General features: G+C 45.6%; 2 protein-coding genes across 2 annotated transcripts in view; both read left to right on the top strand.

Annotated features, from left to right (window-relative positions):
- Positions 1–14,755, top strand: part of LOC108892667 (thimet oligopeptidase) — a 75,181-nt gene that overhangs the window by 13,281 nt on the left and 47,145 nt on the right. The gene's annotated exons all lie outside the window — the stretch shown is intronic.
- On the top strand, positions 785–13,278 carry nwd1 (NACHT and WD repeat domain containing 1). Its single transcript, XM_018674812.2, is given in 25 exon segments — positions 785–1,096; positions 1,190–1,275; positions 1,352–1,468; positions 2,163–2,366; positions 2,368–2,736; positions 2,738–2,962; positions 2,965–3,917; positions 4,663–4,696; positions 4,698–4,867; positions 4,939–5,059; positions 5,061–5,093; positions 5,297–5,414; positions 5,507–5,671; positions 5,750–5,947; positions 6,653–6,775; positions 6,843–7,048; positions 7,365–7,634; positions 7,714–7,804; positions 8,697–8,845; positions 8,943–9,216; positions 9,445–9,995; positions 10,089–10,194; positions 10,626–11,317; positions 12,366–12,477; positions 13,152–13,278. Coding segments are annotated over 23 exon segments (5,031 nt in total). The 5' UTR covers positions 785–939; the 3' UTR covers positions 10,937–11,317; positions 12,366–12,477; positions 13,152–13,278.

The raw sequence follows: 14,755 nt of genomic DNA, 5'->3' as shown, positions 1-14,755 counted from the left end.
AAGGTTATGTTAGCACTTAGGTTTAGCTGTTAAAACGGTTAGATTTAGGTTAGCTAACAGGTTTATCAGTTAAAACAGTTAGGTTTAGGGTTAGGGTTAGCTAACAGTTAGTTTTAGCAGTTAAAACAGTTTTGTCTAGGTCAGCTAGTGTTTAGTTGTAGCCCTGTGGTTCAGGGTAACTAATGGTAAATGGACTGTACTTATATAGCGCTTTTCACTCAAAGCGCTTCACACTACAGATCACATTCACACACCAATGTGACACACATCGGGGGCAATTTGGGGTTCAGCATCTTGCCCAAGGATACTTCGGCATGCAGACTGGAGTCGGGAATCGAACCACCAACCTTTTGATTGGTGGGCGACTGCTCTACCTCCTGAGCTGCCCCCAGCTAATGGTTAGATGTTCATTCCAGAAGCCTCACAGTTCAGGTTGGCAGCCGCTCAGACATATTTTTAGCCAGTCATCCTGTTGATACTTGTGTAAGTGTAAGCCATGTAAGAAGCTTGAATGAAGTGAAGGTTATATTCTGAAGTAATGGCTGTGCTACTGAATGTGTTCCTGTGATATTTTCCTGCTGTATTTATTTTGTGTAGGAAACGACTTTGTTGTCATTTATCACAGACATGTAAAAGCTTCATAGCAGTAAATAGGTTAGATTATGCAGAAACACAGGGCTTTAACAGTACAGGGAATTATTATTATTATTATTTGGGACAGGAGATAATAAAAGTGTTGTGTTTCAGTCTTTAATCCAGTTTTACTTCAGTTGAACACAATGCTACAGGTGTAGGTGTGTTTACAGGTGCAGGTCATGAGGGACAGGTGGTTGTCATGGAGGAAAGTCTCAGAGGGGAAGACACAGAGGAGACTGACGAACAGCCGAGGGAGAGAAGATCAGACAGACGGCAGAGGAAGAAGAAGACGGTGGTTTCAGGATGAAGACGATGGCGGAGGGTCTGGCAGCAGCAGCAGGAGGAGGAGGTGGAGGAGATGTCAGCCTGCAGGACGTCCTGAGAGGACGGACAGACGGAGCCCAGAGGATGAAGACCAGCTCCAACATGATCCGGGTCTTCATCAGCTCCACATTCACAGGTCAGATCAACTCACTGTAACTGGTCTCTGTCAGGCTGTCTGCAGGTCTTGACAAGTCTTGAAAAGCTGACGGTTTCTCTGTCCTCTGGTCAGATATGAGCAGTGAGAGGAAAGCTCTGCTGGAGAAAGCTTACCCTGAAGTCCTGTCCTTCTGTCGCAGTCTGGGGCTGGTGTTTGAGGTCGGGTCAACATCTTAAACCATCCAGTAACTGATGAACTGATCTGTTCATTGATTGGTGATTATTTCCTCCTCAGGTGGTGGATCTGCGGTGGGGGATTCGAAACGTCACATCTGGAGACCACGAGTCCTGTGAGACCTTCCTGCAGGAGATTGAGAGCTGTAAGAGGATTTCAGCCGGTCCAGCGTTCGTCGTGAGTCTCTCATCTTCCTTAAAGTTTGATGTATAGATCCTTGAGGCAGCTTTCCAGACCTGGAAAAGTCCTGGAATATGATAAAATGAACAAAATGTCAAAGTTTCATCAAAACCCATTTTTGATTTCTGTCATGGTTTTAATTTTTTCAGTACTTTTCATTGTTGGTGGCGGAGTCCACCATCATTTTCTGCTGCTGAGGGCCGCAGCTAATAACTGTTTTCATTATTGATTAATTACTTGGTCTGTAAAACATTGTGAAAATTGTGAGAAGTGGCATCAAAATTTTTAAAAGTCCAGAGAGACGTCTTCAGATGTCTCGTTCAGCTGGACCAACAGTCCCAAAGAGATTCAGTTTACTGTGAAAGGAAACAGAGGAAGGCTGAAAATCCTCTTACTGCAGAAACAAAAACAAGGTAATTGATGAACAAGATTAGCAGAATTTCAAAAAATCGAACTTTAATTTTTCAGTAGCAATAGGACGAAGAAATCCTCAGTAAACATAGAGACAAGAGTGTTCTGAACATTTTAATGTAAAACACTGTATTATGTGTTTTTTGAGCAGCTTTAAGAGGTTAATTTAAGAAATTGGAGTTAAAGTCAAAGTGAAAACTCGTATAAAAGAATCAATAATTATCTTGTAACTCCGTCTCATTTTCTTCTGTTTTCATCTCTTTGTCTCTCGGCTCTGAAGGCTCTGCTGGGGAACTGGTATGGACACCGAGCTCTCCCTCGCCTCCTCCCAGAGAAACAGTTTGAAGTCCTTTTGTCCAAACTTTCCAAAAACCCTGAAGGAGTCAAACAGCTGAGTCAGTGGTTCCTAAAAGACAACAATGCCGTCCCGCCCACCTATGTCCTTCAGCCAATCACGGCTCACTTCCCCCACTACAGCGACCTTCCGACCTGAGAGTGGGCCTAAGCGCGACAGTGACGTCTTGTCCTGGCGCCTCACAGAGACTCAACTGTTGCAGCTCCTACGGTCCGCCGCCGCCGACGCCGAGGCCGCCGGGGACGTCACAGCTGAGCAGAAACAACACTTCTACACATCAGGTCAGAGGCGTCTCACACAGTCTGTCTGTTTGTCCCAGAGGATCTGTCAAACCTGAGTCTTCTCCTTCTGGTCCACAGTCACAGAGCAGGAGTTTGAGCAGGGTTTGTGGAGAGACAGCGGCGAAGGCGAACCATCAGCCCTGCTCTTCGTCAGGGAGATCCCCCGACAGAGGGTGAGGGACGGTCCCAAGCGTCTCGCCAAGTTCATGGACGTGACAGGCCGACGGGCTGCTGGACACAGAAGCTCAGGGACTCCTCGCCGGCCTCAAGTCTCGGCTCTACGCCTCGTCGCAGAAGATCCTCAACCTGCACTGTGTGGAGCTCAGCAAGGGCGGTGTTGACCCTAAACGCAAGGAGCACGCTCAATACCTGGACGGTGTCTGTGAGCAGTTTGTGTCGCAGATGAAGGCCCTGGATCATGGCGGCGGTGGATTCCCTGGCCGAGGAGGGACAGGAGGAAGATCTGGGGCAGCGTCGAGGAAGATGAGGGGGAAACGTCAGACTGGATAGTTGAGGAGGTCGGACAGCACGTCGCCATGAGCACAGAGCTGTGCAGGGGCCTCCATGGGAGAGAGGCCCTGCTGGGAAAGCTCTGCCTCGCCATGTGGGAGTCCACCAACGTCCGCCACGGCCCGCTGGTTGTCCACGGCGCCGCCGGCATGGGGAAGACTGCTCTGCTGTGCAAGCTGGCGCAGGAGATGCGGAGCATTCTGGAGGGCGGATCGGTGGTGGCGATCAGGCTGCTGTCGGCCCGTCATCCTCGAAGACCAGACGTCGATCACGTCCTCCGCAGCATCTGCCTCCAGGTGTGTCTGGCCTGCAGTTTGGCTCCGCCTTCGCCGCTGACGGCCGGCACTCACCTGGAGCTGCTCAGGTTCTTCAGGAGCGTCCTGGCCCAGGTCTCCCAGCAGGGGAACACTCTGCTCCTCATCCTGGACGGTCTGGATCAGCTCTCGGACCAGCACCACACTCACAGGCTCCGCTGGCTGCCCGTCGACCTCCCGCCCAACGTCCACCTGGTGGTTTCCATGGACACCAACAGCGAGGCCTTCGCTAACATGCGGCTGAGGTTGGAGAGGTTGGAGAACTTCTTTGAGGTGGAGCGTTTGTCTCGTGACGAAGGGAAACAGATCGTGGAGTCGAACCTGCGAGCGTCGCAGCGAACTCTGACCCCGGAGCAGAGCGACGCTGTGCTGCGGAGCTTCGAGTCCACCGGCTGTCCCCTCCACCTGAAACTGATCCTGTCCGCAGCCAGACGCTGGAGCTCCTTCACCCCGCTGTCAGAGATACGTCTGGGCGCCAACGCACAGGAAATGATGTCACAGCTGTTCATGATGCTGGAGGAGAAACATGGGAAGCAGCTGGTGGGCGGGGCCTTAGGATACCTCGCTCTGGCAAGGTAAGGAGGAGGAGACGGTCTCACCTCTAACTATTATAACTAACTACGACTGATATGACAAAGACGAGAAGCTGGAGCCAGTGAAGGTTTCATATTTTACATTTTATTAAACTAACAAAAAACAAAAAGAAGCAAAAACACTTATAACAGAATTATCAGTTATATTTGCCTGATGTTAAATTAAATTCCAAAACTGATTTCAAATTAAAACATCATCTGTGAGAAGAACAAACTAATTAACAATCAATCAAAATTTAGAGCCCAGCCATCATCAATTAGTAATTAAATTCAAATATCAAAAATTCTGAATTAACTTTAAGAACAGCAAAAATATTTAAAGCTTTTCAGTTTTATTTCTAATGTAATAAAAGGAAAAGTTAAAATATTATGGAGCCCTGGAATCTGAAGGGGAAAAAAACTTTTGCAAGATTTCAAGAAAGTTTCTTGAAGTACATTTTTTTCAGCTTCATTTTTTTTCTATTTAAAAAATAGAAAAAACATTGCTGTTAATATTTCTTTTATTACATTTATTTTTCTGTTTGTTTAGAAGTTGAAGCTTCTTTATTTATATCTGTTAAAGGAAAAGAGACGTTGTTAGCTTAGCTTAGCATAAAGACAGCAAAATAAAATAAAATCATAAAAATGAAATTAATAAACTGTTATTAAAAAAGTTTTATTTTAAACTCAGTCACATGATCATGAGGACGATCAGCTGATCACTGGTGATGACATCATGTCTCCACAGGGAGGGTCTGCTGGAGGCCGAGCTGCGCGACATTCATGTCCCTGGATGATGACGTCATCTGCGAGGTGTACAGGCACTCGCTGCCTCCGACGCCCTCCTTGATCCGGCTGCCCCCCCTCCTCTGGGCCCGGCTCAGACGGGACCTGGAGGACCAGCTGGAGGAGCGGTGGACGGGCGGGGTCGCCGCCATCGCCCTGAACAACCGGTACGAGAAGAGAAACCTGGTAACTGAGCAGATCAGATTAGAACCACAGACCTGACCTCTGTGTTTTTCAGGCGTCTGTCTGAGGCGGTTTCATCTCGCTATCTGACATCAGAGCGCCGGGGGCGGAGCCACAGGATTCTGGGGGAGTACTTCCTGGGTCGGTGGTCTGGGAAACTGAAGCCGGTGTCTCTGCCCTGGTCTGTCGCTGCTCCTCTCCGACAGAAAGGTAGGAGGGTCAGGTCGACAGGAAAGGAGGTGAAGAGGTCAAATGTGCTTTTAATTTTCCTCATATTTAACCCTGTTTTCACAGTGAAACTCTACGATTATTGGCTTCTTACATGGACCTGGATTTTAAGGATCATTCTGTGTCGATTAAATGTCTGAGTTTTTAGGTTGGTTGTTGTACTGACACTTCCTGTGCTGTGTCAGGTCCCTCCCCAGCCGCTGTGGTTTGCTCCAGGATTGGCTAACGTCAGGAAGCTGCAGGAGCTGCCTCATCACCTGCTGCACGCCGGCCTGTGGGAGGAGCTGCGACAGGAGGTCATCGGTAAGATAAGCCCCCGCCACCACACACCTGGATTCAGACGTCATCACTTCCTGTCAGAGCAGTGGGTGAATGTGTGTCGCTGTGTTTCTCAGGCAGTGCTGAGTGGCTGTTCTGTAAGAGCAGGGTGTGTGGAGTGTCCAGTGTGATCCACGACCTGGACCAGTGCTCCCAGTACATGGACTGCACCGAGACCCGTCTGGTCCGAGACGCTCTGGTCCTGATCAAACCCAGCCTGGACTTCCTGGAAAATCACATGGGTCAGTTAGTTTGGGTTTATCTGACATATTAATGTGCTGTCATCAGATCCACTCTGTGATGTTAAAAATCTCTTGCAGACATGTCTCTGTTCTACACCGAGCTCTTGGCCAGACTCTGCTCCTTGGCTCCGAGCTTCCCCTCTGTGATTGGCCGGCTGTGCAGCCAGTGTGAGGAGTGGTTACTGACGTGTCCGGAACCGATCCTCGTCCCAAAGTGCAGTTTCCTGCAGCAGCCAGGGGGGGCGCTGCAGCACACGCTGAGCGGACTGCAAGGAGGTCGGAAATATTTACATCGAACACTGAGAATAAAAGCAAAGGCAGGAACAAGTGATCAAAACTAAACTGAACACAGTTTCTAATCCAATCTCCAGAAGTAAGAAGCTAATGTTAGGCTATAAACCAACTACACCACGGTCACATGACGTCAACGTCTCCACCACTAAGCTTCCAACTGGTCATTTCATTTAGCTCTGAGCTCTTCTACCAAAAGCCTTTCTTCTTAGAAAGTTAGTGAGAGTTTGAAAGAGCGTGAGTAGAAACACAACGAGGCTGTAAAGGTGGACTGGTGAGTAGATGGGTTTTCATGTTAACGTCCCCGACAACCTCTGTAGTCTCATTTAGACACTCGTTAGCAACCGCCTTTTTTAAGACACGTAAAAGCTTCAAACATCAGGAGTGGGGGATTTACTGACCCATTTTATGTCGGAGAATAAAACCTGAAAATGTCTTGAGCTTGTGTTAAAACCACAGACCTTATTTCAGACATTTAACCAGAAACACACTGACAACAGGAAGAGCTAACATGCTAACATGCTAACTGACTTCCTCAGACTCAAACTGAACTTTTCCTCAGTTTATCTTCGTCTACGTCAACAACCAGATGTAGAAACTGGATTCATTGCGACTGTGTTTGGTACAAACAGTTTTTTGGACTCAGGTGTTGTCAGGTGTCAGCAGGTTTACCTGTCGTCGTGTCTTCAGGTGTTCTCTGTGTGGACGTCAGTGTGGAGGCGGAGCTTCTGGTTGCCGGGTCAGACGAGGGCGTGGTGGCGGTGTGGAGTCTCAGTGACCAGCAGCTCGTCCACACTCTGCTGGGACACACCGGTCAGTCTGAGCTGAGTAAACAACAACAACAACAACAACAGTATTAATAACAGTCTGTGTTGTGTAGGTGCCGTCCTGTCCGTTAAGGTGATTGACAACTCGTCCGGCTGCCTCTCATTGGCTGCTGACGGCTCTCTGAGGAGGTGGAGCCTGATGAACGGCCAGCAGCTGCTCTGCGTCCAGGAGGTGGTACCTGTTGACTCCGCCCCCTCGTCAGTACACCTCCACCTGTGTGAACAGACACGGCTGCTCTGTGTTTACACCAGCACACAGGTAACACTACGAACACCAGCTTCAATTACTTCTTTGTTTCTGAGAAATCTAGATCTAATACTACATTACCCATGAGTCTCAGCGGCTGTTGCTCTGCAGAAGGCGGCGGTCAGAGGTGTGACCACGATCACTGAACTGACCCAGGATCAGACTGAAGCTGAGAGTCTCATCAGTCTGATTTAGCTTCAACAACAGAGTGAAGCTCTGTAACTAATGTTTGTCGGTGAAGTGCATCCTGGGAGTTGTAGTTGAGCTTCAGTTTCTCACAGCTTTGACCAGATGAGTTTTGTTCACGTCAGGTTTCCTGTTGTTCCAGGTGAAGGTGTGGAGGCAGGACGGGGCCGAGCTCCTCCTCCTCCTCAACAGCAGCAGTGATGAAGACTCGGTGGTTCTGGGAGTTCTGGATGAGTCTGTAGTTTGTCTGTCTGAGTTTGGTGTGGTCAGAGTGACTCAGCCCGGGAACAGGACTCGGACTGTGGAGACTCAGCTGGAAAACTCTCAGAGACGTTTGACTCTGGTGAAATCTGTCACGTTACCGAAACGTGGGAAAGTGTTTGTGGTTTCTGAAGAAGGCTTCCTCTATCAGGTACGTCGACCGCTCTGAAGTCACGGACATTCAACTCGATGTTAAATCCCTCAGGTGATATTTTCCCTCCTGTGTGCAGATCTCCAGGACGGGCCGACAGACGGCTGCTGAGTTTCCTCTGGTTCCTTCTTTACTTTCTGTTACTGAAGATGAAAAAATACTGATCGCAGGTTCGACTGCACCGACACCAACACCACATGAAAACCAACACGACTGTAGTTTGTCAGGTTGAAGGTTCAGCAGGTGACGTGTGGGATTCTTAGGCATCACTGAGAAATGATTTTAGTCTGATTTTAGACACAAATTCCCTTTAACACCAACACATTTTTCTCTCTCTGTGTGTGTGTGTGTGTGTGTGTGTGTGTGTGTGTGTGCTTAATGTTCTGTGATTATGACGTCCGGTCAACATGAAAAATATCTCTCTGATGTTCATTTAGAACAGATAAAAAATGTACAATTAATCACGTGTTAACTATGGACAACATTTGAAAAAGAAATGGAAAAAATATTTTGAGGTAGATTTACAATAGGCCCATTTAAAATAAATGTCTTCAGTTTCTTTCTTCAAGTTGTTCACTTTACTGTCTGGACTCTGTTCTTCAGTAGAATACACTGAACATGTTTTATTTACAATAACAACTTTATTTCTATATTATGTCGAGACAAGCAGTTTTACATTTTTAAAATGATAACTAGTCAATCGATTAAAATATTTAATTCTGATTAACGTGTGATTGTCTGTAGGTAACGTGCAGTTCAATCACAAATACAGATCAAATAGAGATCAAATATAATATCATCAAAATCCAACTGAATTCAAAACATTACACTGCAAGATGTTTTTGTTCCAACTACATTTAAATTCCCCTTCATAGGCTAATCTGAGATTTAGCAAATTTACATTTTTTCCCGGTTAATTCCCACAGTTTTGAAATTGGATTCTTGGTAGGAGGCTTTGTTTCTGTGGATCAGTATGTTGTTGTAGATGAACAGAAAATAAACTGTGGCGTCTTTGTGACCTGTCAGCGTCGTCAGTGTTAAACTCTGTTTCTGTCTCTTCAGGCGCTGATCGAACTCTGAGCCTCTTCAACATCGACACAGACTCTGTGGACAAGTTCCTCGACCTCCAACACGACGACAGCGTTTTATCGGCCTGCGTCTCCTCAGACTGCAGACTGCTCGTCTCTGGAGCTGCAGACCAACTCATCCGAGTAAGAGACAACACACTGAATAAAGAAACTTTATTGATAAAGGTCAGTTTGACTGTAAATATCCACCCTCCCTCTGTATGAATCTGGTCTCTGACAGATCTGGTCTGTGACCACCGGGGCCTTGTTGGACTCTCTCTGTGGCTCAGATTCTCCCGTCACGTCTGTGCTTTTGTATAAGAACTTTGTGGTTTCGACCTCGGCGGCCGCCGCCTCCGTCTGCCTGTGGAGTCTGAAGTACAACACCCAACACAAACCCACCGCCCACGTCCCGTCAGGCTGCGCACACGTCGCCGTCGCCAAAGACGCAGACCGGGTTTTCTTTGTCCGACACCCGAGTCAGACGGAGGTCATCAGCTGGAACAACAACACAGGTCGCTGCTTTTAGACATGACAACACACAAAACTAAATCAGTACAACACAAAACTGTGTTTAGAGTGACGGTGAAAACATGAACAGGTGGAACAGGTAGAGAGGAGTCATATTAAATATATATTCACAGCGTGTAGACACATGGCTTCAGTATAAACAAACAGTGAATCTGATGAATATTGATAACAAATAAAAGTCGAGCTGAGCTAAACTCTGACTCCCCCTGCAGGTTGTGTGTCGGAGCGTCTCGCCGTCTCTGCTCAGGTTTGCTGTCTGGACTTGGCTCAGCACAAACGTTTGCTCCTGTGCGGCCTGACGTCCGGGACCGTCCTCATCTACCCGCTGGCCCTGCCCCAGGAGACGCTCTGCATCCCACCTCCAGAGAGCCTGTCCCGGGTGCTCTGCATGGCCGTCAGCTCGCAGGAGAAGCATGTGGCCGTGGCCTACGAGGACTCAGTGTGTCTGTTCGAGATCACCACCAGAGACAGCTTCCCCACGGTGGAGGGGCCGTTGGACAGGTTCCCCCTGTCCCTCCTCCACGGCCCGCTGTCCTCCATGGCGCTGCTGTCCGACCGCCGCCTGCTGTACGGGACCACCTGTGGGGAGGTGAAGCTCCACCACTTTGGCGGCGGCGGTTCCGACCTGGAGCCTCACCGCAGCAGAGTGACCTGCGTGACGGCCAGTAACTGGGGGAATCACGCCCTGGTGGGCTCCGAGGACGCCGTGCAGAGGCTGTGGGCCCTGAACCCGCTGGTCCTGGACCACACCATGGAGTACAAAGTCAGGGTCACTGTGCATCTGCATTCATACCTGTTCAAATGTGATGTGTGAGGAACTTGAGTTTATCGTTCAGTGGTTTTTGTTTGTGTTCAGGGGTTTTTCTTCGAGGGCGTCCTCTGTGCTGCTTTCTCCGACAGCGACCAGTTCGTCTTCACCGGGTCTCAGGACAGAACCGTCAAAGTCTGGGACGTCGCCTCAGGTACGGACTGAAAACCAAACAACATCTCTGTAGTCAGAGGTCTGAACATGTGTATTGAACCGAACTAATGATTTACAGCTTTATAAGGAGCTGAAGCTAAACCTCTCTAACACGAGCTCCTGTCACTGATCTGAAACTGAAGCATGTTTCTGAGGTTTTCTGCTCATCATCGAGGCTGTGACATGTTAATCAGCTGTAGTGGATTTTATGCAGCAGTAGCAGTTAGCTTAGCTTAGCATAAAATCTATCCACCAGCACCTATGAGGCTACAGCTGATTAAAAGACCATAAGACCCTAAGAAACGTTTTTCTCTCTGTTTTGATGCAAATTTTCATCTAATATCAAAAACAAACATTCAGAGTTTAGTGTTTATTTAGTTTGTCTGAGTCTGTTTGTCGTAGTGAATTTTGTCCTTGTCTCTTGCCGTACAGGAAACCTCCTGTACGTTCAGTATGTCTACTCGCCCGTCGTCAGGATGGTCACCTACAGGAACGGCTTCGTGGCGTTGTCCCAGCAGGGCGTCGTCATCAGAGAAGTGTTTCGCTGTCCGGACCACATCAGTCCAGACTACAACCCTCTGAGGAACGTCAAGGCCCAGTACCGGGTCACGTCCAGAGAGAAGACCCGGAGCAGCCAGCAGGCCTCCGTGTCTGAGCTCCAGGACTTTAACCCGGCCCAGTTCAACCTGAACCTCGTCAACATGCTCGGATCCAAACCCTCCTCCGCCTGTCTCATACTATAGGACACCGGGGCCCAAACCCGGATCCCCGGACCTCCAGGGACCTCCAGGTTTCACATTAGGGAACAAAATATTTTCATTATTATTGTTATAGTATTTTTTTATTTTCACTGATATTAAAGCTAAATATAAATACACAGCACATCTGTTTTCATGTACAGTTACTGCAGATGTTTAGTTTTTTATTAATTATTACACAGTCAACAGACACTGCACTAAATCACCTGCTCCAGAATATTCTGCTTCAGCTGCTCAAATACATTTAAAATACGTAGCTGCAACACATTTAACCATAAATAAAGTTCAGCGTTCAGATGGTCGGAGGAGAGGTGGATCGACTGCTGAGACTCTGACTGATCAGAGGAAGCTTCAAGACTTCACAGGGTGAGTGTTTGATTCTCAAATGACAGATTTTCCTCAGGAATGTTCCTTTAAAATCTGTTGAACTTTACAAAATGTTTATGTAATCAGAGCTGCGTATGGTTTGATTCCCTACAAATCCTATTTTTGCTCGCTTCACCTTTACTGTTTCAGTTATGATTCTGTCGCTAAAAAAATAATCAGTCCATATGATATATTTTATATACATAAATAAATAAACTGGCTTGATACATATAAACTAATGACAGATGAGTAAATAACATAATGAAAAGCAGAAAGGTAAGAGAAGGGATAACTGGCTGTTTCATTCTTGATATGAAAAAGGTTCATGAATGATTTGGCTGCTAATCATTAATTTGACCAGTAGATGTCACCAGTGAGCTTCAAGTAATGAACCAATGGGCTGGAAAACCTCACAGCTTCAGGGAGCTTCAATTGGCTATCGCTATCTGGATCCAGAGAAAGTTCTGGATTAGAGTCTGAATTAGAATTTAAAATGATTAATTGATTATCAAAGAAGTTGCTGATTAATTTTCTGGAGGTCAACTAATCAATTAATTGACAAATTGTTGCAGCTCTAATCAAATGTGATGTATAAATGATAACAGCACTAATTAGTTTGATAGTTACAGATGATAAAAAAAGAAACTTATTGTGTTTATTTCTGTTTATAAAAATGGAACTAAAAACAGCAGAGACAAAAACAGGATTTTAAAAAGTCTTAAAAAGTTTGTGAAAGAATGAAGAAACAAACCTGTATTCAAGTGAAATCAGGCTGCACTTGAAGTGATCATTAAACAATAATCAGCTAAAAGCTCAGACGTGAGCAGCAGTGAGATGTTTGCTCAGAAAATGATTTTCACCTCAGTCATAAACTCTGAGAGAGTTTCAGAGTTAAACATTAACAGACCTGTTGTGACCTGCTGATCCACCTGATCCACCAACAACACCTCGGACTCTCAGCGTCGCTCTGCTCCGACTTTAACACTCAGAGCTTCAAGTTTTTAATCCACTGCTGAAGTTTTATTGTTTTCCTTTACGATTCCTTTAGGTTTCAGGACTTTGTTCTTTCTTCAGTCGGAGCGAAGAATCAGCGATGGGAAAACTCTCTGCACTGATTTCCTGCTTGTTGCTGACAGTCGGAGCGGTGATGGCCCAGACAGGTACTCACTGTGTTAACAAGTACTATAACAACGTAGTTAGAGAATCAGTCCTTCAGTTAATCATCTGAGAACAAGTCAGTGGATATTTAAAAGCTGCAACTAACAATATTTTCACCATCGGTCAACCTGCGCATTTTATTTTTCCAACAGTTCAAAACCCAAAGATTCAGTTTCATGAAACAGAAACAAAACAATAAATCAATCACAAAAATAGCTGCAGATTTTCTGTAAATCAGCTAATCCATTAATCATCTCATCATTTCAACTCTAGAATGTTGTGATCATGGATTAATTGTTACAAAGAGTATCTGCTTTATAGTGGTGGAAAATGAATCTCTGTCAGAGTTTGAAGAAACCAGTTTATTTCCTGTGAATATCTTTACTGGGGTCATGTAATTGAGACACAGCTTGTAATGTAGCAATATGTTGTTCATGTGCTGATGGTTTATTTTAGCAGCTATAAGAGTTAAGCTGTGTTTAGTTTTAGTTCGTGTAATTTCATGTATCAACCATTAGAGAACAAACTAAACTCTTTTAAACGTGAACTTAAGTATTTCAGCTGCTAAATAAAGCCAACGTGAACTAAACATGACCTGAAGTAGATTAAACAGGCCAGAAACAGAGTTTCACACAGGGGTCAGATGACCTCTGACCTTGCTGTGTTTGTGTTTCAGCTCAGACTCAGGTCAGTGAGCGTCTGCTGCCTCAGTGGCTCACTGGCCTCATCGCCGTCTCTGGCTTCCTCTTCCTCACCTTCGTCGGCTTCTTGGTGAAAAAGGCCTGGTGCGAGGAGTCCAGCAGGTGAGTGGTGTGGGGTCCACACTGGATAAACCAAACTGTGTGTTTGATTCAGTAATTAAAAGGTAAATGGTGTTTTTCTCTTGGCGTGCAGGGGGATGACGATCGTGGAGTCCACTGTGAGAGAAAATGAATTTGCTATGACCAACGGCAACACCTATGAGACCACGCTGGACATGGTCAGGTACGACCACAGTCCTCTAAAGAACTACACACCGACTCTGGACATTTCACACTTTGAGTTCAGTATGTAAATAAACTGGTGTGTGTGTTTACCGATCAGGAGCACAGAGGACACGAACGCCTACGAAAACCTGGCGATTGATGGCACTGACGACAAAGTTACCGCCATGTGACCAACATGAACTGATCCCATTGGCTGTCTGAATGTCATCCTCACCAACTCTGGACACGGCAACACAATTACTTTTTACAGACACAGATGTACATTCGAGATGACCGTTCTCTTTGTTTTACGTTAACTGCTGTCCCAGGCAGGTGGAGCTGCATCTCAGGGTAGAACCTGTAAATCACTGAGCAGAAAGTGTGAGATTATATGATTATTCAATATTTTACACTGGATCTGAGATTTAAACTCAAATCAATGAAACATGTATTTGACTTGTTAAATCTTCAGAGCAGTAAATAAGAGCAGTCTGTCCCATGATCTTAGTGCTGATTAATAAGTTATCTTTTCTAACAAACTGCTGTCAACTCTCATCACCGATCAATGAAACAATGACCTGTGATTAATAATTAAACAGTTTGACACAAAACAGACTATTGTTTACTGCACTATTATTTACATGGCATTTTTACTTAATGCTAATTTTTCATACGAAGAGTTTCTATTTCAAAAAAGTAGTATAGTAACGCAAAAAAAAGTCAAAATATTTCGCTACTGCGGCAAAAACAGTGGTTTTGATGCCTTACTATACTATGACATTACTTTTTACATTTTTTACATCATAGAATACTATCCCATTTTTTGACCATTTTTGAAGCCTTTCTATACTATCCCATTTTTTGACCATTTTTGAAGCCATACTATAGTATGACATGTTTTGATGGTTTTTAACGACATGTTATGGTAAATGGACTGTACTTATATAGCGCTTTTCTCATCTTTTCAACCACTCAAAGCGCTTTACACTACAGATCACATTCACACACATTCATACAGCACATGTTCTATATATATGATGTGCTTTCTAAACACATTCACACACCGATGTGACACACACACACATCGGAGGCAATTTGGGGTTCAGTATCTTGCCCAAGGATACTTCAGCATGCAGACTGGAGGAGCCGGGAATCGAACCACCGACATTATATGACATTTTTTGACGATTTTTGAAGCCATACTATACTATGACATTTTTTGACCATTTTTGAAGCCATACTATACTATGACATTTTTGGACCATTTTTGAAGCCATACTATACTATGACATTTTGTGATGGTTTTTGACGACAT

This window comes from Lates calcarifer, linkage group LG17 (genome assembly GCF_001640805.2).
Source record: "Lates calcarifer isolate ASB-BC8 linkage group LG17, TLL_Latcal_v3, whole genome shotgun sequence".
In the NCBI taxonomy this organism is placed as follows: Eukaryota; Metazoa; Chordata; class Actinopteri; family Centropomidae; genus Lates; species Lates calcarifer.
The sequence above is the reverse complement of the archived record's forward strand: the minus strand, read 5'-3'. Positions and strand labels throughout refer to the sequence as shown.